Source organism: Pan paniscus, chromosome X (genome assembly GCF_029289425.2).
Source record: "Pan paniscus chromosome X, NHGRI_mPanPan1-v2.0_pri, whole genome shotgun sequence".
NCBI lineage: Eukaryota > Metazoa > Chordata > Mammalia > Primates > Hominidae > Pan > Pan paniscus.
This window is the reverse complement of record NC_073272.2, coordinates 73,858,714-73,886,181: the sequence shown is the minus strand read 5'-3', so window position 1 is coordinate 73,886,181 and position 27,468 is coordinate 73,858,714. Positions and strand designations below refer to the sequence as shown.

General features: G+C 36.1%; 1 protein-coding gene across 1 annotated transcript; it reads right to left on the bottom strand.

Moving 5' to 3' along the window:
- Positions 1-5,160: 5,160 nt before the first annotated feature.
- LOC100978852 (putative BMP-2-inducible kinase-like protein) lies at positions 5,161-27,463 on the bottom strand. Its single transcript, XM_063601748.1, has one exon. The coding sequence runs from the start codon at positions 15,750-15,752 to the stop codon at positions 14,517-14,519; it is 1,236 nt and encodes a 411-aa protein (XP_063457818.1). The 5' UTR covers positions 15,753-27,463; the 3' UTR covers positions 5,161-14,516.
- Between the last annotated feature and the right edge of the window lie 5 nt (positions 27,464-27,468).

The following is a 27,468-nucleotide window of genomic DNA, read 5'->3' as shown; positions in this document are numbered from 1 at the left end:
GGTTGTAAGAGTTATAATCTGGATAACAGATCCTTATTAGATATGTAATTTGCACATATTTTCTCCCATTTTGTGGGTTGTCTTGTCTTTTTTATTTTTTATTGCTTGTGTTTTGGTATCATTATTGATAATTCATTGTTAAATTAAAGGTCATGAAGAGTTACTCTTACTTTTTCTTCTATAATTTTTAGTTTTAGCTCTTGTATTCATGTCTGTAATCAATTGAAGTTAATTTTTAATATAGTATGTGTTAGGAGTCCAGCTTCATTGTTTTGCATGTATCTATGCAATTGACCCAAAGTGATTTGTTGAAAAATATTATTTTCTGATGGTATGGTCCTGACACCCTTGTAGAAATTCAATTGAAGATACATGTATGAGTTTACTTCTGCAGTCTCAATTCTATTCTATTGGTCTAAATGTTTATCTTTATGCCAGTACCAGCCTGTTTTGGTTATTTTAGTTTTGTAATAAAATAGACAAACATTTGGCAGATTAATCAAGACAAAAAGAAAAGTATATAGAAATAATATTATGAAAGAAAAGGGGGAGCGTATTGAAAAACACCATAAAGATTAAAAAGATTAAGGGACAGTGTTAACAATTTATGCCAATAGGGTTTGAAAGTTTAGAGAAAATAGACAAATTCCTAGCAAAATATAAATTATCAAAACCTACTCAAGAAAAAATAGAAATCTTATATAGTCACAAGGTATTAAATATTCAATTCTTCCTAGAGACCCAAATATATGCTTTCTACCAGTAACTCACTGTAAATAAAAAGAAAGGGATAATTCATTGTGCAAACTCTAGTCAAAAAAAAGTTGGAATGACAATATTAATATAAACAAAAGTGGACTTCAAAAGAAGCAATATTATCAGAGAGAAAGAGGGCACTGCTTGGTGAATTGCCCTCTGATAAAGACATAGCAATACCGGAAGTAAAAATTGACATAACTGCAAGGGGAAATTGACAAATCCACAATTATATTTGGGATTTAAATGCTTTACTCTTAATAATTAATAAAAATTAGCTAAAAAATTAATTTTAGCTAAATAAATTAGCTAAAAAGTTAATAAGGATAGATCTGAACAACACTAGAATAAACTTGTCCTAATGGACATTTATAGACCACTATAACCAAAAGTGGTAGAATTCACAATTTTTGCAAGTACACATGGAATATTCACCAAAATAAACCATATCCTGATTTATAAAATAAACTAACAAACTGGCTTCTCTCACTTAGCAATATGAATTTAAATTTCCCCCATATCTCTTCATGGCTTTATACCTCATTTCCTTTTATTGCTGAATAATGTTTCATTTTATGGATGGGCCATAAAATGTTTATCTATGCACCTATAGAGGGACATCTTGGTTGCTTCCAAGTTTTGGCCAATATTAATAAAGCTGTTATAAACATTCATTTGCAGGTTTTTGTGTTATCATGAATTTCCACTCATTTGGTTAAATAACTAGGAATATAATTGCTAGATAGTATAGCAATTCTGTTTAGTTTTGTAGGAAACTGCAAACTGTCTTCCAAAGTGGCTGTATCATTTTGCATTTCCACTAACAGTGACTGGGAGTTCCTTATGCTAAACATCCTCTACAGTATTTGGTGTGGTCAGTGTTACAGATTTTGGCTATTCTTTCAGGTGCATAGTGGCATCTTATTGTTGTTTTAATTTGCAATTCCCTGATGATGTATGAGGGGACTTCAAAAATTCATGGAAAAATTGAACTAAAAGGGAAAAGTAAAAAATATAAACTTCTTAACATAAGCTCCATCGAGTTCAAGATACTTTGTAAGCAATGATACCAGCCATTTGGTTCATCCCTAAGGAACTGAGGGTTCTGAGAATTTAATCAGGTCAATGAAGTCTTTTTTACGTTATGAACTGAAGAAAAATGTGTGCAATTTAAAGGTTTGTTAAGACTTTGAAACAAAAAGAAGTCAGAAGGAGCCAAATCAGGACTGTAAGGTGGATGAATGCCTAATGATTTCCCATCAAAGCTCTCACAAAATTGCCCTTGTTTGATGAGAGGAATAAGCAGAAGCATTGTGATGGGGAAGGACTCTCTAATGAAGCTTTCCCAGGTGTTTTTCTGCTAAAGCTTTGGCTTTCTCAAAACACTTTCATAATAAGCAGATGTTGTTGTTCTTTGGCCCTCCAGAAAACCAACTAGAAAAATTCCTTTAACATTCCAAAAGACTATTGCCATGAGCTTTGTTCTTGACCAGTCCACTTTTGCTTTGACTAGACCACTTCCACTTCTTGGTAGCCATTGCTTTGATTGTGCTTTATCTTTAGGATCATACTGGTAAAGCCATGTTTTGTCTCCTGTTAAAATTCTTCAAGAAATTGCTACAGGATCTTGATCCTACTTGTTAAAATTTCCATTGAAAGCTCAGCTCTTGTCTGCAGCTGATCTGGGCACAACAGTTTTGGTACCCATTGAGTGGAAAGTTTGCTCAACTTTAATTTTTCAGTCAGAATAGTGTAAGCTAAGCCAATTTAGATATCTATGGTGTTGACTGTTGTTTGTGCTGTTAATTCTTGTTCTTCTTCAATTAAGGCATGGACATAATTTTTTTCAATTTTTTTTCAAACGATGTGGAAGGCTTGCTGCTATGTGCTTCATCTTCAGCATCATCTCATCCCTTCTTAAAATGAGTTATCTGTTTGCAAACTGCTGATTTCTTTTGGAGAATCATCCCCATAAACTTCTCATAAAGCATCAATGATTTTACCATTCTTCCACCCAAGCTTCACACTAAATTTGATGTTTGTTTTTGCTTCAATTTTAGTAGAATTTATGTTGCTCTGACAGGTGCTCTTTTCAAACTTACGTCTTACCTTTTTAGTGCCTCAAACTACATCCTGTTCAGGCATGTTATAACAAGTTAGTATGAGCTTATTTTGGTATAAAAAATTTGGACTCCATAATTTTTTCATAATATGCATTTTTCATTACCTTTTGGAAGACAACTCATATCACCTTGAGCTTCTTTTCATATGCCTGTTTTCCATATGTATATCTTCTTTGGTGAGGTGTCCTTTTCAGATGTTTGTACATTTAAAAATCAGTTATTACCCACTCCCACCACTTCTATTCAACATAGTACTGGAAGTACTATCAAGAGAGAGCAATTAGACAAGAAAAAGAAATTAAAGATATCTAAATTGGAAAGGAAGAAGTAAAATGATCTCTCTTTGCACATGATATGATCCTATGTGTAGAAAACTCCAAAGACTCCACCAAAAAAACCTATTAGATCTAATAAATGAATTCAGTAAAGTTGCAGGATATAAAATTAATATACAAAAATCCATGGCCATTTTATTCACAAATAAGAACCTAGCTGAGAAATCAAGAAAACAATCCCATTTATGATAACATAAAACACTTAAGAATACATTTGACCAAGAAGATGAAAGTGCATCAGTATAGCCTGCACACTGAAAACCACAAAACATTGATGAAATACATTGAAGAGGACACAAATAAATAAAACGATATTCCATGCTCATAGATTGGAAGAATTAATGTTGTTGAAGTGTCTATACTACCCAAAGCAATATATAGATTCAATGCAATCCCTATCAAAATCTCATCAGCATTCTTCACAGAAATAGAAAAAAATCATACAATTTCTGTGGATCCACAAAAGATCCCAAATAACCAAAGCAATTCTGAGAAAAAAAAATCCTGGAGGCATCATACTGCCCGATTTAAATTTATATTACAAAACGAGAGTAATCAAAACAATACAGTATTGGCATAAGAGATACACAGGACAGTGAAATAGCCAGAAATAAATCCAAACATATATGGTTAATGAATTTTTGACAAGAGCACCAAAAAGACAAAATGAGAAAAGGGTAGTCTCTTCAATAAATAGGTGCTGGAATTTCCACATGCAAAAGAATGAAATTAGACTCTTACATTACACCATACACAAAAATCAATCCAAAATGGATAAAAGATCTGAATGTAAGACCTGAAGCCATAAATCTAGAAGAAAACATAAGGGAAAAGCTCCTTGACACTGGCTTTGGCAATGTTTCCTTGGATATCACACCAAAACCTCAGGCTACAAAAGCAACAATAAATAAATGAAATTATATCAATCTAAAAAACTTCTACACAGAACGAAAACAATCAACAAAATGAAAAGACAATGTACAGATAAGGAGAAAATATTTGCAAACCATATATCACGCAAGGTTTTAATATTCAGGATTTAGGAAGAACTCATACAACTCAATAGCAAGACAACATATAACCTGATTTAAAAAAAATGGAGAAAGGACTTGAATAGACATTTCTTCAAAGATGACAGAAAATGACCAACAGGTATATGAAATGGTGCTCAATATCACCAATCATCAGGAAAATGCAAATCAAAACTACTTTGAGATACCACCTCATACGTGTTAGGGTAGCTATTATCAAAAAGACAAGAGCTAACAAGTGTTGGTGAGGGTGTGGAGAAGAGGGAGCACTTGTACACTGTTAGTGGGAATGTATTATAGATTGGTGCAGCCATTATGGAAGACAGTATGGAGGTTCCTAAGTAAATTAAAAATAGAACTACCATATGACCCAGCAATCCCTCTTCTGGGTATATCCCCAAAGGGAATGAGATTATCTCTGCACTCCCAAGTTTATTGCAGCACAATTCACAATAGTCAAGATACAGACACAACCTAGGTGTTCATCAATGGGCAAATGGATAAAGAAACTGTGATATAGAGAGATCAATAGATAGATAATTAGAATATTATTTAGCCTTTAAAAAGAAGGCAGTCCTGTCATTTGCCAAAACATGGATAGACCTAGAAGGCATTATGCTAAATGAAATAAGCCAGACACAGAAAGAAAAATATTGCGTGATCTCACTTATATGTGGAATCAAGAAAAAAAAAGGTTAAATATATAGAGATAGAGAATAAAACAGTAATTACTAAGGTCAGGATAAGGTGGAGGAAATGAGATGTAGGTCAAAGGATGCAAAGTAGTAAATATGCAGGATGAACAAGTGAAAAGATCAAAGATCAAATGTACAACATGAGGACTATAGTTAATACATATTGTATATTGTGTTCAGGATTTTTTGCTAAATGAGTAGATTATACCTGCTCTTGCCAATGGGGGAATAATCAGTAACTATGTGAGATGATGGGTATGTTCATTGTTCCACTATAGTTTTACTATATATATATATATATATATATATATATATATATATATATATATGTTTCATTTAACATTGTGTTGTATACCTTAATATAGACAATAAAATTTATTTAAAACAAAAAAAATCAGGTTTATTTTCTTATTGTTGAGTTTAAAGAGTTCTTTGTATATTTTGGATAAAAGTTCTCTATCAGAATGTCCTTTGCTAATATTTTATCTCAGTCTGTGGCTTATCTTCTCATTCTTTTTACATTGTCACAGGATAGAAATTTTTAATTTTAATGAAGTTCAGTTAATCTATTCTTTCTTGCATTGGTTGTACTTTTGGTATTGCTTCTAAAAAGTCATTGCTAAACCCTAGGTCAACCAGATTTTCTCCTATGCTATTTTACAGGAGTTTTATAGTTTTTCATTTTATACTTAGGTCTGTGGTCCATTTTAAGAACATTTTTATGAAGGGTGTAAGGTCTGTGTCTAGCTCCCATTTAAGGCTTACTATATCTCACCTGGAGTGTCAGCCTGCCTGCATTTCTTGTCCCCTCCAATTCCAACTTGAATTGACTAAATTCCTGGTGAGTGTAGCCAAGAGTCATGCCTCCAGGCTTCAGGCCAGCACTTGTGGATGGAACCTCCAGGCCAGTACACCCAGGACCCAGCTCCAGGATAACCTTGGCAGTCTCAGGCACCAGGCCAGCACCCACAGCCCTAGGACCCAGCCATGACCTTAAGTACCCAGCTTCTAGGCCTGCCCCACTGCCAGGCCAGGCCCCATAGCCCCAGACTCCAGGCAGATACCCATTGACCTAGTTTCCAGGCCCTCCTCTGCACCAGACCAACACCACTAGACCCTAGCTCCAGGCTAGCCTTTACTAACCTAGCAACCAGTCCACCACAGTGCCAGGCTAGCCACCACATCTCCAGACTCCAAGCCAGCATCTGCAGACCCAGGCTCCAGGCCTGCTCTAGCACCAGGCTGGCCCCTGAAGCCCCAGGATTCAGGCTCACTGTAGTGCTAGGGTGGCACCAACAGGCACCTGCACCAAGCCTGCTCCTGCAGCCTCAGGGTCCAGGCTGGCCCCTGGAGACTCAAGCTTCAGGCCCAACCCAGACTCCAGATTGGCCCAGTACCAGACTGGGATTGGCCCAGTACCACATGGGCCCAGGCTTCAGGCGCCCCCCGCCCCATACCATTGCCTGGTCTGCCTCTTCAGCCCCAGACTCCAGGCCAACACTTGTGGACCTAGCCTCCAGTCTCACTCCAGCACCAGGTTGGCATGCATAGACCCAAGCTTGAGGCCACCCCTGACAGTCCAGCAGAATCAGGATCCAGGCCTGCCCCAGGAATCTCAGTAACCATAACGGTATGAATCTAGAAATCAATAACAAGAAAAATTGGAGAATTCACAAATATGTAGAAATTAAACACCATGCTCCTGAACAAAGAGTCAAGAAGAAATGAAAAGGAATTGAAAAATATCTTGGGACAACAGAAAGTGGAAACAACACGCCAAATTTATGGGATGCAGCAAAAGCAGTTCTAAGAGGGGACTTTATAGCAATAAATGCCTACATCAAAAAAGAAAAAAGACTTAAAAATCCAAACTAACATTATACCTCAAGGAACTCTAAAAAAGACCAGCCTAAACTGAAAGCTGGCAGAAAGGGAATAAAGGTCAGAACAGGAATAAAAATGAATAGAGACTAGAAAAACAACAGAAAGGATAAACAGAACTAAGAGTTAGTATTTTGAAAAGATAAGCAAAATTGACAAACTTTTAGCTTGACTAAGAAAAAGAGAGAAGACTGAAATGAATAAAATCATAAATGAAAGAGAAGACATTACAACTGATACTACAGAAATATAAAGTCATAAGAAACTATGAGCAATTATATTCCCCCAAAAATTGATAACCTAGAAAAATGGATACATTCCTAAAAACATACAGCCTACCGAGACTGAATCATGAAGAAACAGAAAATCTGTATAGACCAATAACAAGTATATTAAATGATTAATCCAAAACTCCCAACATAGAAAAGCCCAGGACCTGATGACCTCACTGCTGAATTATACCAAACATTTAAGGAAGAACTAATACCAATCCTTCTCAAAACATTCCACAAAATTGAGGAGGAGGGAATACATTCCAACTCATTTTGAGGCCAGCTTTACTCGGATACCAAAGCCAGACAAAACACTACAAGGAAAGAAAACAGCAGACCAGTATTCCCGATGAACATAGATGCAAAATCCTCAACAAAATGCTAGCAAACTCAATTCAACAACGCATTAATGGGTCATTCACCGTGACCAAATGGTATTTATCCCAGGGAGGAAAGAATGGTTCAACATATGCAGATTAATAAATATGGTACATCACATTAATAGGATAAAAGACAAAAGCCAATTGATCGTCTTAATAGGTGCAGAAGCACTTGACAAAACATACTTTTATAATAAAAAGCCTCAACAAATTATGTATAGAAGGAATGTATGTCAACAAAATAAAAGCCATTTATATATAACAGCCCACAGCTGACATCATACTCAATGGGAAAAAGCTAAAATCTTTTTCTCTGTGATCAGGAACTAGACAAAGATGCCCACTCACTTCTATTCAATAGAATACTGGAATTCCTAGCAAGAGCAGTTAGTGAAGATGAAATAAAAGGCTTTTATTTCAGAAAGGAACAAGTGAAGTTATTTCTGTTTGCTGATAACATGATCTTATTAGAAAACTATAAAGGCTCCACAAAAGAACAATTGTACCTAATAAACGTCTTCTGAAAATTTACAGTATACAAAATCTGAAGTGTTTCTATACACTAACAATAAATTTCTGAAAAAGAAATCAACAAACCAATCTCATTTACAATAGCTATAAAACTAAAACTCTGAGGAATAAATTTAACCATGAAGGTGAGAGATCTGTACAGTAAAAAGTATAAAACACTGATGAAAGAAACTAAAGAAAATGCGAATAACTAGAAATGTATCTTGTGTCTATAAGCTGTAAGAATTAATATTGTTAAAATGCCCATATTAATCAAAGCAATCTACAGATTTTATGCCATCCATATCAAAACTTCAATGACATTTTTCACAGAAATAGAACAACCCGACAATTTGTATGGAACTATAGAAGATGCTGAATAGCCAAAGTAATCTTGAGCAAAAAGAATAAAACTGGAGGCATCACATTGCCTGATTTTAAAATCTACTATAAAGTTATAGTAGTCAAAACAACTTTATACTAGCATAAAAACAGACAAATAGACTAATGGAACAGAACAGAAAGCCCAGAAATAAATCCACACATTTACAGTCAATTGATGTTTGACAAAGGTGCCAAGAACACACAATGGGGAAAGGACAGTCTCTTTGATAAATGGTGTTGGGACAACTGGATATACATACACAGAAGAATAAAGAAGAATAAAATTAGATCCTTATTTCACACTATATACAAAATATCAATTCAAAATGGATAAAAGACTTAAATGTAAAACCTGAAACTGTAAAACTATGAGAAAACATAAGGCAAAAGTTCCATGTCACTGGTGTGGGCAATGATTTCTTGGCTATAACCCCAAAAGCACAGGTAACAAAACCAAAAATGGACAAATGCTATTACAACAAATTAAAAAGCTTATGCACAGCAAAGGAAACAATCAAAGTGAAGAGACAACCCATAAAATGGGAGAAAATATTTGTAATCCACACATCTGATAAAAAGTTAATATACAAAATATATAAGGAACTCAAATAACTCAATAGCAAGAAAACAAGTAACCCAATTAAACAATGGACAAAAAGACCTAAGTTGTTATTTTCAAAAGAAGACATACAAATGGCCATTAGATATATGAAAAAAATTGCTCAACGTTACTAATCATCAGGGAAATGAAAATTAAAAACCACCATATCACATCACGCCCGTAGAGTGAGCTAGTATCAAAAAGGGGAAAGATGGTCAGTGTTGGGCAGAATGAAAAGAAAAGGGAACCATTGTACACTGTTGGTGGGAAAGTAAATCAATACCACTATTATCAAAAACAATACAGAGGTTCTTCAAAAAAATTACCATATGGTCCAGCAATTCGACTTCTAGGTAAATATCCAAAGAAAATGTAATCAGTATTTCAAGAGATATCTGCACTCCCATATTATTTACATTATTCACCACAGCTAAAATATGGATGCAACCTAAATGTCCATTGACAAATGAATGGATAAAGAAACTGTGGTATATACACACATGGAATACTCTTTAGTCTTCTAAAAGGATATCCTGTCATTTGGGGAAACATGGGTGAACCCAGAGGATAATGTGTTATGTGAAATAAGCCGAGCACCGAAAGACAAAAACTCCGTGATCTCACTTATATGTGGAATCTAAAAATGATAGATTCACAGAAGCAGAGTGTAGACAGGAGCCCTGTTGGGGAAATGGGAGATAGAGGAGATATTGGTTAAAGGATAGAAAATTTTAGTTAGTTAGACAAGAGGAATAAGTTCAAGAATATTGTCTAACATGGTGACTATACTTACAACAATGCATTAATGATATATTTTGTACTGGAAATTTGCTTAGAGTAGATTTTAAGTGTTTTCACCACAAAAATAAATATCCAAGGTAAAGCATATGTGAATTAGCTTGATTTAGCCACTTCACAATGTATACATACTTTAAGAAATCATGTTGTACACCATAAATACATATAATTTTTATTTGTAATTCAATAATAATAAACACAAATTAAGCAGAAGAATGGAATCATGAAGATTAGGTCAGAAGTTAATATTATGTAAAAGAGAAAAACAACAGAGAAAATGAGGTAATCAAAAACTTGGTTCTTTTAAAAGATTAACAAAATTGATGAAACGAGCTACACAAATCAAGAAAAAAGGAGAATACTCAATTTACTAAAATAACAATGAAAGAGTTGCCATTACTACCAATATTACAAAAACAAGAGAAATGTAAGGAAATACTGTCTACAATTATATGACAACAAAATAGATAACGTGTGAAATGGATAAGTTCATAGAAGAACACAAACTACTGAAACTAACTCAAGAAAAAAATGTAAAATCTGAATGGACCTATAGAGAGTAAGGAGATGTAAATAAGCAATCGTTCAATTTCATACAAAGAAAAGGCCAGAAACAGTAGACTTCACTGGTTAATTCTATCCAACACTTAATAACATATACCAAATTTCTAAAACTAGAAGAGGAGGGCACACTTCCCTACACATCCTGTGAGTACATTACTATCAAGATACCAAAACCAGACAATATTACAAGGAAAGAAAACTACATACTGATATTGCTTATGAGTATAGACACAAAAATCCTCAGCAAAGTATTAACAAACCGAATTCAACAACATATAAAAAGAATTGTACGGCATGACCTAGTAAGATTTATCCTAGGAATGCAAGGTTGTTTTACATTTGAAAATCAGTTAATGTAATACACCATGTCAAAAGAATGAAAACAAAAACCAAATGATCATCTCAATAGAAGTAAAAACTGTTTGACAAAATCTAGCACTCTTTCATGATAAAAACACTCAACAAACTAGGAACAGAAGGAAACTTCCTCAAAGCTGACAAAGGGCATCTATGGAAAAGCCACAGCTAACATAATAGTTAATGATAAAAGCTTTCTCCCTAAGATCCAGAACAAGACACGGATGTTTGCCTTCACCACTTTTATTCCACATTGTACTGAAGATTCCAATCAGGGCAATCAGGCAAGAAAAAGAAATAAAAATCAACCCGATTTGGAAGGAAGTAAGACAATCTGTATTTGTAGATGACATAAATGTATGCATGAATATCCTAAGGAATCTACTACAAACTATTGGAAATAATTAACAATTTCAACACAGTGGCAGGAGAACAGATCAATATACAAAATCAATTGTATTTCTCTATAGCAGCAATGAACAAAACAAAAATGAAATGAAAAGAATGATTTAATTTGCAATATCATGAAAAAGAACAAAATCCTTAGGAATAAATGTAACAAAACAAGTGCAAAACATATACTCTGAAAACAACAAACAAACATTGTTAAAACATTAAAGAAGTCTTAAATAAATAGAATGACATTCCATAAAGACTTTATATTGTTAAAATGGCAATACCCCTTAAACTCATTTGCAGATTCAATCCTTATCAAACCCAGCAGACATTTTGTTTGTTTGTTTGTTTGTTTTGTTTGTTTTTATCTTTTTTTTTAAATTATACTTTAAGTTCTGGGATACATGTGCAGAACGTGCAGGTTTGTTACATAGGTATACATGTGCCATGGTGGTTTGCTGCAGCCATCAACCCGTCATCTACGTTAGGTATTTCTCCTAGTGCTATCCCTTCCCTTGCCCCCCACCTTCTGACAGGCCCCAGTGTGTAATGTTCCCTCCCTGTGTCCATGTGTTCTCATTGAGAGTTATAACTACATCCTAAAGAAGCACAGGGGACACCCAAATATTATTAGGGAAAAAAACCCATATATATATATATGGTCTTTGCTATATATATACATATATATTTATATTTGCTTAGTGGTATATATATATAACCTTTCTTACATTCTTAAACCAGAATTTGAACATCCCATAGTAGAGCCAAACTTTTATTGAGTGCTGTATGCCAGGTACTGTGTTAAGCACTTTCACATACCTTGAGAGCTTTATTCTCATAATTCTCATAATGCAATGACCTGAGCATCAGCTGTGTGGAGTGACCTACACTTTGACCATGATTCTGGGGGATGATGAATGAAAATGCAAAGTATAAATATATACTTTTTAGGAAAATGCCTCTACTTCAACACAAAGGAATCTCTCCATTTCTATCCCTTTGAACCCCCAATGGAATCCTGTGTCTTTTCTCTGAGCTACAATCTTGAAAGAAGAAAGTTACTGTGCTGTGTTATGACATAAGAATGTAAATATTTTAAGCTGTCAGAGTTGTTTCCTCAGAATTTATCCAACATTATAAGCCAAAGGGTCTACATCAGTGTCTGAATCATTTAAAATTATTCAGTGTATTGAGAAGCGAGTAAAACGCTAGGTATTTCATGTTTACATCTGAAGGAGACCACACTAGTTCATCCCCTACCCCTTTTCTAAATGATGAAACTCATGAGATCTAGCAAAGAGCAAGGACTAAAATAAGAAGCATATTGTGCACACCTCAAAAGATTTTCATTTAAAAAGTTATTCTGTTTGATACAAACCTACTGTAGTTCATGAATTTACTATGTGTAATCATCAAGTCTTCACTTTTAAAAGAAAGTATTCCTTGAATCTATTTTGTAAAGTTTTTAAACATCTACTTGAGCATTTGCATTAGCAGTATTAATCAACCTGAGAAATGAAAAAAAAAAGTTGCAAATATATTTGCCTTTGGCATGAGGACAAGTAATTGGTGCAGTCCAGCTCTAAAAGTACAACTGTAAGTAATAATGTAATGCTTGGTCTGCCTCTGCTACATTGTGATTCACATATTGCTTCCCTATCCACAAATTTATATTTGATTTAACATATAAAAGAGGGAAAAAAGCAATAAAAAGACAAATATGTGGTTTATTTACATATACTTTGCTTCTTTCCAAGTTCAGAACTGTGAAAATAGGCAAATATCTTATCCCATTGAGGCACTATAATTAAGAGATGCCTAACAAAATTACTCATAAAATATACTTTAATTGGGTTCAAAGAGAGTTAATTTAAAATATAAAAATCAAAGAGAGTGCCAGTTGATGAGTTTCCACTCCTTTCTGTAAATAGCATTAACTGTTCTAGAAACTTCCAAATGTTAATCTGATAGTGCAGGACAGTTAATTATAACTTAAAATATTTATAGACACAGGAAGCACAGATACTATATTCACATTAATTCACATATGTAATCTCTATCATTAAATAATTTCTATAAAATCTCAAGTTTCTAATTAGCATTTGTGGTGTTAAAAAAAGGCAATTGGTAGCTGGGTTCTTTTCAGTGAAGATACGATCAACTAGCAGAGTTAAGATGCTAGTCCACCTTATATGCATTTTAGGATCTAATTTATTAGTGCAGAGGTACTTGCAGCAGGATGCATGAATCCTGCCTATAAGGCTTTGTGGATGTCACCGTTCTGTGCACTTTATTAAAACTACTCCACCCCCCAAACCTAATAAAAATAATTGTTGCTTATGACTTGGGGAATATTTGGTGAAGTTGCTAATAAAGTACATTATTAAATGCAATGTGATTTCACACTGTAAATGTCCTGAAAATTCAGTTTCTCCTACATATTTTCTTCCTAAAATAAAATTTTTATATAACCCTTGTCCTCACTCCCAATTTTTTCCAATAATCTGCTTTATTAGGGCCATGTTAATAAAAGTTTGGGGCAAGAAGCCATTCATAAACAATATAAAGTGTTTCTAAAGTAGTGAATTTTTTCTTCTATATCATTTTTTCTGCTTATCATTTCTTTTTGAATGTCAGATATTTCTCTTTATATTTTTGTTCTAGGCTTCTATGCGATAGTCCATTTTTAAAATTTATGTTTTAATTGACAAAAATTATATATATTTATCATGTATAACATTGTTTTGAAATATGTAAATTGTGGAATAGCTAAATTGAGCTAATTAATATACACGTTATTTCATGTACTTATCATTAGATATTCCATATTAATGGCACTTGTTTTTAAAATGAAATAGTTTTAGGCACAATAGCCAGTTACTTCTGGTTCTGCTTTGTGGAGAAAGGTGTATGGAGTGAAATCTCTGCACTCTCCAGATAATAACTTTCTAATGCTTTAAGAGAACTAGATTGTTTTTAACTGCATGGAAATTAGAAGAGATCTTTAAAAAATTCACAAACGTAACTAGTGTATGTACAAATAACCCTAATTTTAGGGATATGCACACAAAAATGACATTCTGATATTAAAAATAACAGTTTTACTGTCCCTCCTGAGTGGTTACACACCTGGAAGGATGCCATGTGCTTTCACTGGAAGTACCACACTTGCATTTCTGTGTTGTGAGGTCAGTAGCAGAAACCCTTAGTTAGAGCTGGCAATTTAGCTCCCTTTTCTCCTGCTTGGAAGAGGCATCAAGTTACTACCCTGTAGAGATACTTCATTTTTCTATTTGGTTTTTTAAAAATCACCTGTTCTGATTGATCTTTAAGAACGAACGACATAAACAGCCATTCAATTTTTTTTCAAATTCATAAAATTATTCATACTTTTTTGAAACAGGAGTTAATGCCAGTAATCCATCAGAAGTATCTACTGTTTAGAAGGAAATGGGGCAGCACCAAATGGGTCTAATTCGACTGGTTGGGACTGTTGGGACTGCTGTGGAGTGATGCTTTGCACCACAAGTTCTGTAAAGGGCATGGCACCAAAATCATCCATTGTCAATACATCTGCACTATGGAATGACCCATGTAGTGAATTTTGCCTTGGCTGCTTAGGCAGGACAGTATTGTGATCAGCACGGATGTCATTCAGGCCCTGATGTAGAGGGTGCCATGACAGGTCTGGAGGATGGAAGGGCTTGGCACCAAAGGGGTCCAACAGACTCTCCTCGAGTTGTAAGACGTTCCCCCTATCGTTCCCATCAGTCACTGCGGCACCAATGTTCTCCTTGGAGTCTGAGATGGTTAAAAATTCATTGCTGGTTTGAGAGACTCGGCGACCCACTTTTTTGTGCCTGCGAGCCCTCTCTGGAGTGCGGTAGGTAGGCTTCAAAGTCTTCTTTTTGCTAGTTGGCGTGCCATGATGCCGCTTCCCATTACTTTTGGACATATCCTGCTTTGTGCGCCTTTGGCGAGAGGACAGTTTCTGTAAGCTGCGCTGTTTGACTTTTTGCTGCTGGCTCCCCGTTATTTCCTCAAAGGGCACAAGCCCAAAAAGGTCCTCGTTGCTTTCACTTTTACTTGTTGATGTGAGGAAGGGCTGAAATGGAGTGAAGTCAAATATATCTATGCTTTTGGGATGTGTCTCAGGCCCCACCGCATGGCATTCTTGTACATTCACCTTCTTGCTAAAAGGCGCCTTTGTGAATACATCAAATTCCTCCTGCTGGAGTCCCGCAGCAGGAAACCTGTGTTGAGGGAGGCTCTTTTCATTCTTTTCTTGCTGGGGCTGTTGAGCACACACTGCAAAGAAGGGGACGGCGCCAAATATATCGAACTCCTGTTTAGGAGTCTCCACTCCAACATCAGAGGACAATTGGGCTGAGGTGAGGAGTATTGTATTAATATCTTGGGTTGGTCCACTGCCAGATTTGTCTCTGTAGACAGGGCTCATATCACTGTACTTTGCTTTAGCCTGCTCATAATCAGAATCAGAGCTACGTTTCTCCTCTTCTTCCTCATCTTCAGAATCCATGAGGAGAGGCCTGTGACCCAGATTTTCTGGTTCGGTATCATTATCATTAAAATCTCCTTGTTCTCCCTGAAGAACTTCTTCATCCTTTTGCTCTTCCTCTTCACTGCTCTTAGGAGAAGGGGCAATCATACTAGATAGGAAAGCCAGGAAGCCAGTTGGGTATCTGAGTATCAATATTAACACAGACACTGTGACTAAAAGTCCTTGACTTGTTTGAGTATTCTTCTTTCTTCAGTGCACAATTACTCAAGTAAATGGATGTAGGACCCTTTGGAGAAGGACTGAAAAAATCATTACCATGTATACTTGCCATGATGTTACAAATCTCTCCTCCTGGGGACCCAGTCCCGTTTCAGTTTATGGTGGCTCTGAACGTTGGTTCAGGACGAGAAACTGGACCAGGAAACTATGTCTTTTTATTGAGGCCACTGGCCCTCAGCCTCCTGATCATCCATTCAGGTTTTCTTTTTTCTTTTTTTTCTGAGATGGAGTCTTGCTCTGTTGCCCAGGCGGGAGTGTAGTGGTGCGATCCGGGCTCACTGCAACCTCTCTTTCTCGGGTGCAAGCGATTCGTCTGCCTCAGCCACCCTAGTAGCTGGGATTACAGGCGTCCGCCACCACACCCAGCTAATTTTTGTATTTTTAGTAGAGATGGGGTTTCACTATCTTGGCCAGGCTGGTCTTGAACTCCTGACCTCAGGTGATCTGCCCTCCTTGGCCTCCCACCATCCAGGTTTTATTTTTAAACTCTTTATTACTAAAATAATGTTATAGTCCAGAGAAATTTTAAAAAGGAGATAAAAATTTTCATTTCCCCTCACCCTTTTTTCCCTAATGTTAATAACTTACATAACCATAGTATAATTATAAAAAATTGGAAATTAACATGGTACAATATGTTAAATTAAACTACACACTTTATTTACATTTCACCAGTTATACAACTAATGTATTTTTCTGTCCCAAGGTGTAACTCAGGATCTCACATTGCCTTTAGTTGTCACTTCTCTTTGTTCTCTTTTAATCTGTGACAGGCCTTCAATCTTTCCTTGTCTTTCATGACCTTGAAAGTTTTGGAGAGTGTGTGTCAGTTATTGTATTATTTTCTATTGCTGCATAAAACTACCAAAAATTTAGAGGCTGCAAACAACACAAATTTATTACCTCACAGCTTTCATGGCTCAAAAGTCCAGGTATGCATTAGCTGAGTTCTCTGCTCCAGGTACCAGTGGGCTGAAATCAAAATGTCACCTGAGGCTGTGATCTTACCTGAGGCTTGGGATCCCCTTCCAGATTCGCTGGTTGTTGGCAGAATATAGTTCTAACAGTTTGAGGACTGCAGTCTTACTTTTTTTTTTTTTTTTTTTTTTTTTTGCTATTGTCAAGGGTTTGCTCTGTTTTTAGATGCTTCCATCAGGTCCTAGTCATGTGTACCTCTCACAATATAGCAGCTTACTTCTTGGAAGCCAGCAGATAAATCTCTAGTCTGCTATGGGAGATTCTTATATAATGTAACATTATTATAATAGTTACTATTTCATCACCTTTGCCGTAAAATGTAACCTAATCAAGACATTGATTATCTCATCATATTTAAAGGTTACAACCACACTAAAAAAGAGGGGTTGACACTAGAGAAAGGGAAACTTGGGAGCCATCTTTGAATTCCACTTACTACTTTTATTGTTGAGTGTTCCTCAGTTTGGATTGATTGAATCTTATGATTAGATTAAAGTTATGCATTTTTGATGATAATACTACAGAGGACATGTTGTATCTTCTCAATGCATCATATCAGAAAATATATGATGTTGATTTGTCTTATTGCTGGTGATGTTAATTTGTTTTTTTAAGTTTTATTTTATTTTTAATTGATGAATAGTAATTATATATATTTGTGGGGTACAAGGTGATGTTTCAATACTTGTATACATTGTGAAATGATCAAATCAGGTAATTAGTGTATCTATAATCTTAAATATTTATCATTTCTTTGTGTGAGAACATTTAAAATCCTCTCTTTTAGATATTTTGAAATATACATTACAATATTAATTATAGTCACCTTGCCGTTCAATATAACACCAGAATTTTTCTCCTAATTGTGCCTTTGTACCAATTGACCAATGTCTCCTCTTTCCCCATTCACCTCTTTCTTCCCCAGCCTCTGGCAAACACCACTCTATTCTCTACTTCTATGAGTTTGACTTTTTAGATTCCTTATATAAGTGAGATCATACAGTATTTGTCTCTCTGTGCCTTGCTTATTTCACATAATGTCCTCTAGATTCATCCATGTTGTTGCAAATGACAGAATTTCCTGTTTTTAAAGAGCTGAATGGTATTCCATTGTGCATATATATCACTGTTAAAAATTAATTCTTCTGTTGGTAGACACTTAGGTTGTTTCCATATCTTGGGTATTGTGAAGAATGCTGCATTGAACATGGTAGTGCAGATATCTCTTCAGCATACTGATTTCATTACTTTTGTTGTTTTTAAGTTTTTAAATTTTTATTTTAAGTTCTGGGATACACATTCAGGATATGCAGGTTTGTTACATAGGTAAATGTGTCCCGTGGTGATTTACTGCACCTATCAACCCATCACCTAGGTATTAAGCCCAGCATGCATTAGCTATTTTTCCCTCCCTCGACCCCCACAAACAGGTCCCAGTGTGCGTTTTTCCCTACCCTGTGTCTATGTATTCTCATTGTTCGGCTCCCACTTATAAGTGAGAATATGCAGTGTTTGGTTTTCTGTTCCTGCATTAGTTTGCTGAGAATAATGGCTTCCAGCTCCATCCATGTCCCTGCAAATGACATGATCGTGTTCCTTTTTATGGCTGCATAGTATTCCATGGTGTATATGTACTACATTTTCTTTATCCAGTCTATCGTTGATGGGCGTTTGGGTTGATTCCATGTATTTGCTATTGTAAATAGTGCTGCAATGATCATATACATGTATGTATCTTTATAATATAATTATTTATATTCCTTTGGGTATATACCCAGTAATGGGATTGCTGAGTCAAATGGTATTTCTGGTTCTGGTCTTTGAGGAATCACCACACTGTCTACCACAATGGCTGAACTAATTTACATTTCCACCAACAGTGTAAAAGTGTTCCTGTTTCTCCGCAGCCTCACCAGCATCTGTTTTTTCTTGACTTTTTAATAATCGCCATTCTGACTGATGTGAGATGGTATCTTATTGTGGTTTTTTTTTTAAAGACTCTTAATTATTGAACCAGAAATTTAAAACACATTTGTAAACTACTTAGAAAACAAGACTGCCACACATCAAAATGGATGAGATTGAACATATTTGAACTTAAGAGATAGTTCAAAATCCTTCAATGCATTCCTTTGTATACAAACAAAAAATAAGCATCAGTCTCAAAGAGTTAGGGGAAAAAATCTAGAGAAAACAAAATAATAAGTCTAAAATGAGAAATTAGCATATTATAAAACAAAATCACAGTTGATAAACAAATCAAAACTCTAGTTTTCTGAACGGAAAAGAGATATACCTGAGAAGTCTAGTCAAGTAATGTTGAGCACCCGATTCTGTCGCTGCTCGGGGTGCCACTATATAACCCGCATGGACTTAGGGGGACTGAACAAAGCGGGGCAAATGTGGGAATAAAAGACATGAGACAAAAGAGTATATTTGGAAGGAGGGATCGGGGGGCGCCTTGCCTCTACTGGACAAGGGCCCTGAGCTTTACACAGCCCTCTGTATTTATTAGGCAAAAGAGATAGTGAGAAAGGGGGTGGAAGAAAGGGTCAGCTGCTCAGTCCGGAGTAGGCTTGCAAGACTGCATTCCTCAATCAACAGGCTCTAGATGTCACAGTAGATAACTTTGGCGCCAGGGAGTGATTGCCTCCAGCAAACCTTCTGTCAGCAGGAGCAGTCCTGAGTTTGCTCACATCCTGCATTCATGATAAACAGTTTGCTGTTTGATCATATAGCCTCCAGTGGAATGCTGAGTTGGTCATGTCCCACAGGCCTTCGGCTCCCTACATATTCCCCCTTTCTGTTTATGAATTAATTGGAAGAATGTAAGGCCAGGCTGGGCAGCTCTCATTCTCTGATTGGTGGTCCATCTGATTTTACAGACTATAAAAAGAAGAGACAAAACAACATTATTCCAAGAACTACATATAAGATGTTAATGTGGTGCTTTAGATAGGTCCAAGGGTTGGGGCTCTCCAGGCCCTGCTGGAATTCGGTCCAGTCTTCTAAAGAAGGCTGAAACTCTTGAGTTTGCCTATTTAAATCAAGAATTTTGTTTTGTAATTCACCAATATCAAAGGTGATGTTGGATGTGAAAGCTCCCTGCAAATGGGCTTTCACAAGGTCCCACGGATACTCACTTTGGTTGTATTCTAAGTTGATTACACAAATATGAGTGTGATTAAAATGACAACGCAATTACTGCTGCAATTGCAAGGTTTGTACTTGTTCCCCTAACCATAGAACCGTGGATTTCAACATTGGCACTGCAGTTTGTAACTCAGTGTTAATTTTATTCTGAAGTAGCCATGCTTGGTTAGCTGTACATGTCCAGTTCTCCATGTACTGAGCTGTTTGAACAGAACTATGCAAAGCTACAGAAGATATCACAATAGAAGTTATTAGTGTGACCAAGGAAACAATAGCAAAAATTATCATGCCTAAGGCTCTACGGACACAATAAGTAAGCAGAGTTAGAAGAAGTTTCATAAAATGCAAAGCAGGTGTGGCAGCTCAAGGCTCAGATAGATTAACAGGAATCCATAGCCCAGGGATGCTACCTAAAATCATCAAAGTAGAGATATTATGTGTTTGCAATGTGCTATGATTAATGCAGTGATATAACTGACAAGATTTACAGGTCAATCGGGTAGTGTTTAACTGGAGCTGGTCCTTCTTAGCTGCTAAAAAGACATAAGAATTAAAAACACAAACTGTAAATTAAGTGGTGATATTCTTTACAAGTGTAATATTAGAACTGTGTCATGACTCCAGTCGGCCTTCTGTCCATCTTTGCACTCAGGCTCAGCTGACTCATGGCTCGTACCGGAGGGACCGGGCCTATAGTGGGCCACCCTCGGTTCCTCCAGTTTCCCATTCCATGGTTGCATGCACCGTGAGGGCACCCACATGGCTTGTTCATCTCCTGTAAAAACACAAGCATACCCTCTTCCCCACGTCAGTAAATCCACTGGACCTTTCCATTGTCCTTCTTCCGGGGATTTCCATAACACTTTCTAATAAACTTTCCTCTTTTCCTCTAACACTTGGCAATGTCTTTCTGCTGGAGTCTTACCATCCGTACCAGGAGTCAAAGTAAATAAGGCTAAATGTAGTTTTGATTGAGGTGGTAGTTGGCCTCCTTTACCCCCTTTTTGTCTTTTCAACATCCGTTTTAATATTCGTTGTGCCCGTTCTATAATGCCTTGTCCTCTAGGATTATAAAGAATTCCTGTTTTATGGGTTATAGCCCAAAGCGCAAGAAATTTTGAAAAGCATGACTAGTGTAAGCAGGTCCATTGTCAGTTTTTAATTATTTAGGTATCCCCATATGAGCAAATGATGACAGACAGTGTTGCTGTACATGACCAACTGTCTCACCTGTTTAACATGTAGCATGCAGCATATGAGAATAAGTGAAAAAAATTAAGCAGTTCTGGGTCTAGTGTACTTTTAACTGTAGCAATTTCTATGTGACTGGCTACATTCACAACATAAGCTGAATCATAGACAATGTTGATAGGATCTGAATCTGTGAGCTATAAAACCTGAATGACTGCAATTAGCTCTGAGCGTTGAGCTGAAACCCCAGAGATCATTATTGTTTTTGGACCTTTTTGGGACAACAAATACCGGTGAATTCCAGGAGCTAACTGACTTTTCTATATTTCCTGCATTCAGTTGCTCTTTTGCCAACAGATGAAGCTGATCTAGCTTCTCCTGTGTTAGGGGCCATTGATCCACCCATACAGGTTTGTCACTAAGCCATTCTAATGGTAAGGCAGTGGGCGGAGGAGAAATATCAATGACCCCCATCAGAAATCCTGACCTCCTAGCGCTTTTCTATCTGTTTTTCCAGTTACTGATATCGGGTTAGGATTTCACTGTAGAAACCTCCCCAAACCTTTCCCACTGTGATATCACATGTTCTTCAACATTTTAAATACTGGATTATCAAAGTTTTCATTTGTAAGTCTCATATCCCATGCTGTAAGTCTTGACCCCATTAATTGACGGTTATATTTGCAACATAAGGCTGGAAAGTCCAGAGCGAGCTTAAGGTTGTAAAAGTTCTTTGATAAATAAACAGAGTAACCTTAGCTCTGTGAGTGCTAGTAAACTCAGATTGAGTGATTGAATTATGTGGTCTCTACTAGACTGCCGCTTTTCCATATTTACCAGACCCATCAGTAAACAGTGTTAAAACATTAGGTATGGGGGAGTGCAATACCGCTTTGAATTGCCTTTTACTTAAAGGAATCCTGATGATATCAGGGTCATAACTTAGCAAATGACTGCATTAATTATTAAGATGGCAACCTGAAATAAGTAACAAGAAGTTTAAAAAGAAAATCTGAAAGCATCTCTAGAAGCAGAGACTGAAATAATATACTTTAACCATGTGCTTAAAGCCACAGGCAGAATAGCTTAAATCTTGTAATTGGGTTTTCAGGCTGACCAAGTTTATGGACTTTAATCTGGCAAACAGTCTTGAAAACAGTGACTCACTAGCTGGGGAACTCAATTTAGGACTCTCTTAGCAAGTACAAATCAAAGACTATCTGTAATCAGTGAGTTAAGACAGTCATTCATGCATGAATTTTCAGTACACTTACATACAACTTTTCTTCACTTTCTGAGAAGGACACGACATTTTTACCTTCTAATTTAACAAATATCATTTAATTAGGTTTACAGTTCTCTTTTAAAGGGTAATGTGTGGTTTTACATGCTTAGCTTTTAATTACTCTTTAACTAATTCATGGGCCCTCTGTAATCTCTCTCCCTTTAGAGGTTACTGTTTTAATTAAATTGAATTTGGAAAGCTACGTCAGGGGTAGGAGAGCGATAACAATAGTGGCCATTATTAGAAAAGAGGTTTTTCAATTTCTTACATTTTACTAAAATATTAGCAAACAATCATAGCCTGGGATGTAACACATGAAATTTTGCTATGGGCTGCCCTCAGAGCCAGAGGGCAGCGGTTGCAGGTCTTGGGCGGCAGCCGCGTTGTACTTGCTTAGGCTTTGCCTGTGTCTGCTCCACTCCCTCCTTTGCCGGTGGGGTGGGGGATGCTGCCGGCCTGGGCGGACCTTGTCGGCTTGGTTGCTGCAAACTTTTCTGCCGCTGAGCCTTTTTTTCTGCCCACCGCCTGCTTGGCCAAGTGGTTTCGACTTCTAATGTCTTTTTCTTATCTTTTTATAAACATACACCTGATTGCCTTGCTGATTTTGCATTACTGAGCATGTTAAGAGCTCTCCTTCTAATGCTGCCTGCTTAAGACAGGGACTGATAGCTGTAGCGTATCCTCTGTAATGTCTGCGTGTCCAGCAACACGGTTCTGTTTAGCCTGGTCTGCACACATTTCTTGCCAATTTAAATTCCATGTCAGATATGCACTAGTGGACAAGCAAGTTTGCGCCAAGTGTTTCACATCAAAGGGTAAAAGACGCAAAGCACCAAACACAAATTCTAACAATCCTAAGGTGAATGGGCTCTTTACACCATTATTTGCCACACTTGCTTTTAATTCCTTCAACAACTTTAAACTCTAGTGGAGTGTGTTCATGAATAAGCTGCTGTGGATTATTTGGATCAGGCCTTACAGAAATAGGAAAAGCGCAAGGTCCTAAGGGCTCTCCAGCTATGGCAGCAGAGTGTAAAATTCTTTGTATTAGGGTCTCTATTTCTGCCACTGAAGGAGGTGGTACAGATGTTTCTGCAATTAGAGGAGGCGGTATAGGCCAATTTTATCCTCCCTCTTCTGTTTTTTATTTTCTATTGGAGCTGTGGGTGGGTAATACTATTTTTAGTTTTTTGATGTACCTTCATACTATTTCCTAAAATGACTGTACTAATTTACAGTATCACCATTGGTGTGCTAGTGTTCCCTTTTCTCCACATCCTCACTGACATTTATCTTTCATCTTTTTGATAATAGTCTAACAGGTGTGAGGTGATATCTTGTGGTTTTGATTTGTACTTTTCTGATGATTAGAAATGTTGAGCATTTTAAAATATATCTGATGTCCATTTTTATGTCTTCTTTTGAGAAATGTTTATTCAAGTCCTTTACCCATTTTCTAAAAGGGTTATTTGTTTTCTTGTTATTGAGTAGTTTGAGTTCCTTGTAGGTTTTGGATATTACTTTCTTATTGAATGTATAATTTGCAGATATTTTCTCCCAGTCCCTGGATTTTTCCCTCACTCAATTGTTTCCTTTGCAGTACAGAAGCTTTTTAGCTTGATGCAATCTTGTTTGTCTAATTTTGCTTTTGTTACTTGTGCTTTTGGAGTCATATCCAAGAAATCTCTGCTCACGTCAATGTCATGGAAGTTTTCTCCTATGTTTTCTTCTAGTAGTTATATAGTTTCAGGTTTTATGTTTAAGTCTAATCCATTTTGAGTTGATTCTTGTATAAGGAGTGAGATAGTGGCTCATTTTCATTCTTTTTTATGTGGATGTCTAGTTTTTTCAGTGGCATTTATTGAAGCAACTGTCCTTTACCCATTGCATGTTCTTGGTACTTTTGTTCAAAACCAATTGACCATAGATGCATAGGTTTATTTCTGGGATGTCTATCTTTCTTATTCCACTGATTGATATGTCTGGTTTTTTTTTTTTTTTTTTTTTTTTAACAGAGTCTCGCTCTGTCACCCAGGCTGGAGTGCAATGGTGCGATCTCGGCTCACTGCAACCTCCGCCTCCTGGGTTCAAGCGATTCTCCTGCCTCAGCCTCCCAAGTGGCTGGGACTACAGGCACGTGCCACCATGCCTGGCAAGTTTTTTTTTTTTTTTTTTGTATTTTTAGTAAAGACGGGGTTTCACCATGTTAGCCAGGATGGTCTCCATCTCCTGACCTCGTGATCCACCCGCCTCGGCCTCTCAAAGTGCTGGGATTGCAGGCATGAGCCACCATGTCCGGCCTGATGTGTCTGTTTTTATGCCAGTAGCATGTTGTTTTAATTACTATAGATTTATAATATATTTTGAAATCTGGTAGTGTGATGCCTCTAGCTAGCTTTGTTGTTTTTGGTCAACAGCGTTTTGGCTATTTAGTTTTTTTTTATGGTTCTATACAAATTAAGGGATTGTTTTTTCTATTTATGTTAAGACTGATATTATATATATCTATATATTTTTTGAGACAGAGTCTCACTCTGTCACCCAGGCTGGAGTGCAGTGGCATGATCTCAGTTCACTGCAACCTTCGCCTCATGGGTTCGAGCAATTCTCCTGCCTCAGTCTCCCAAGTAGCTTGGATTACAGGCTCCCGCCACCATGCCTGGCTAATTTTTACATTTTTAGTAGAGACGGGGTTTCACCATGTTGGCCAGGCTGTTCTCAGACTCCTGACCTTAAGTGATCCGCCCACCTCGGCCTCCCAAAGTGCTGGCATTACAGACATGAGCCACCATACCCGGTTAAGATATTAGAATTTTAATAGAGATTTCATTGAATCTGTACATCACCTTGAGTATTATGGATGTCTTAACAATATTAATTTTTATAATTCATGAACACAAGGTATCTTTCCATTTGTTTGCATCCTCTTTAATTTTTTCCCATCAAAGTTTTATAGTTTTCAGTATATAGATATTTCACTTCCTTGGTTAAATTTACTCCTAAGTATTTTTTGATACTATTATAAATGGGATTGTTTTCTTAATTTCTTTTTACGTTCATTGTTAGTGTATAGAAATGCTACTAATTTTTGTAACTTGATTTTGTATCCTGCGATTATACTGAATTCATTTATCAATTCTAGCAGTTTTGGCAAAATCTTCAGGATTTTCTATATATAAATTCATGTCGTCAGCAAACAGAGACAATTTCACGTTATCATTTTCTATTTGGGTGCCTTTTATTTATTCTGTCTAATTGCTCTGGTTAGGGCTTCTATTACTATGTTGAAAAGAAGTGGTGAGAGTGGGCATCTGTCTCTTTTCCTTCTCTTAGAGGAAAAGCCTTTAACTTTTCACCATTGAGTATGATGTTAGGTGTGGGCTGGTCATATATGGCTTTCCTTTATGTGTTGAGGAACAGTCTTTCTATACCTAATTTGTTGAGAGCTTTTATCATGAAAGAATGTTGAACTTTGTCAAATTCTTTTTCTGCATTTATGGAGATGATCATATGGTTTTTGTCCTTTATTCTGTTAATATGGTGAATCACATTTACTGATTTGAATATGTTGAACCAACCTTGCATCCCTGAGATAAATCTCACTTGATCACAGTGAATTACCCTTTTAATGTACTGTTGAATATGGTTTGCTAGTATTTGTTGAGGAATTTGGCATTTATGTTTATCAGTGATACTGCATTGTAGAGTTTTTCTTTTTTGTAGTGTCCGTCTGGCTTTGGTTTCAAGGTGATGCTGGCCTCATAGAATGAGTGTGGAAGTATTTTCTCCTATTCAACTTTTTGGAAGAGTTTGAGAAGGATTAGTATTAGTTCTTATTTAAATGTTTGGTGGAATTCAGTCATGAAGCCATCTGGTCCTGACCTTTTTCTTGACAGGAGACTTTATTACTGATTCAATCTCCCTACTCATTATTGGTCTGTTCAGATAATCAATTTCTTCTTAGTTCAGTCTTGGTAGGTTTTATGTTTCTAGAAATTTATCCATTTTTTCTAGGTTTTCCTCTTTGTTGACGTGTAATTATTTATAGTTTTTTCTGATTATCCTTCGTATTTTTGTGTTTTGAGTTTTAATGTCCCTTCTTTCATTCATGAGTTTATTTATTTGAGCCTTCTTTCTTTTTGTTAGTCTAGCTAAAGTTTGTCAATTTCATTTAGCTCTACCAAATACTAGCTTTTAGTTTCATTGATCTTTTCTTACATTTTTAAAATTGATACATAATATTGTACAAATGTATAGTGTATATATGATATTTTGATACATGCATACAATATATAATGATCAAATCAGGGTAATTCAGATAATTATTGCCTGAAACATTTAACATTTTTTGTGTTGGAAACATTCCAAATCTTCTAGTCTAGCTGTTTTGAAATATACAATACATGCTTGAAACTATAGTCACATTATGTTAAGGGAAATAATCCAGGCACAGAAAGACAAATATCACATGATCACATTCATATGTGGGAGCTAAAAAATGTGATCTCATGGGGATAGTGAGTAAATTAATGGTTACCAGAAGCTGGGAAGAGTGGGAGTGGGGAAGGAGGGGATAAAGAGAATTTGGTTAATGCGTGCAAAAATACTGTTTCATTGATCTTTTCTATTGTTTTTCTAGACTCTAATCCATTTATTTCTGCTCTGATTTTTGTTTTGTCATTTCTTCTTCTAACATTGGGCTTAGTTTGTTCTTCTTTTTCTAGTTCCTTGAGGTGTAGCATTAGGTTATTTTGTTGAGATCCTTTTTTTTTTTTTTTTTGGTTTAGTATTTATTGCTATAAAATTCCCTCTTAGAACTGCTTTTGCTGCATCTCTTAAGTTTTGGTATGTTGCGTCTCCATTTTTGTTAGTCTCAAGATATTTTAAAATTTCTTCTTTAATTTCTTCTTTGCTCTAATATTAATATTTTCTCAGGAGCATATTGTTTAATTTTCACATATTTGTTAATTTTCCATG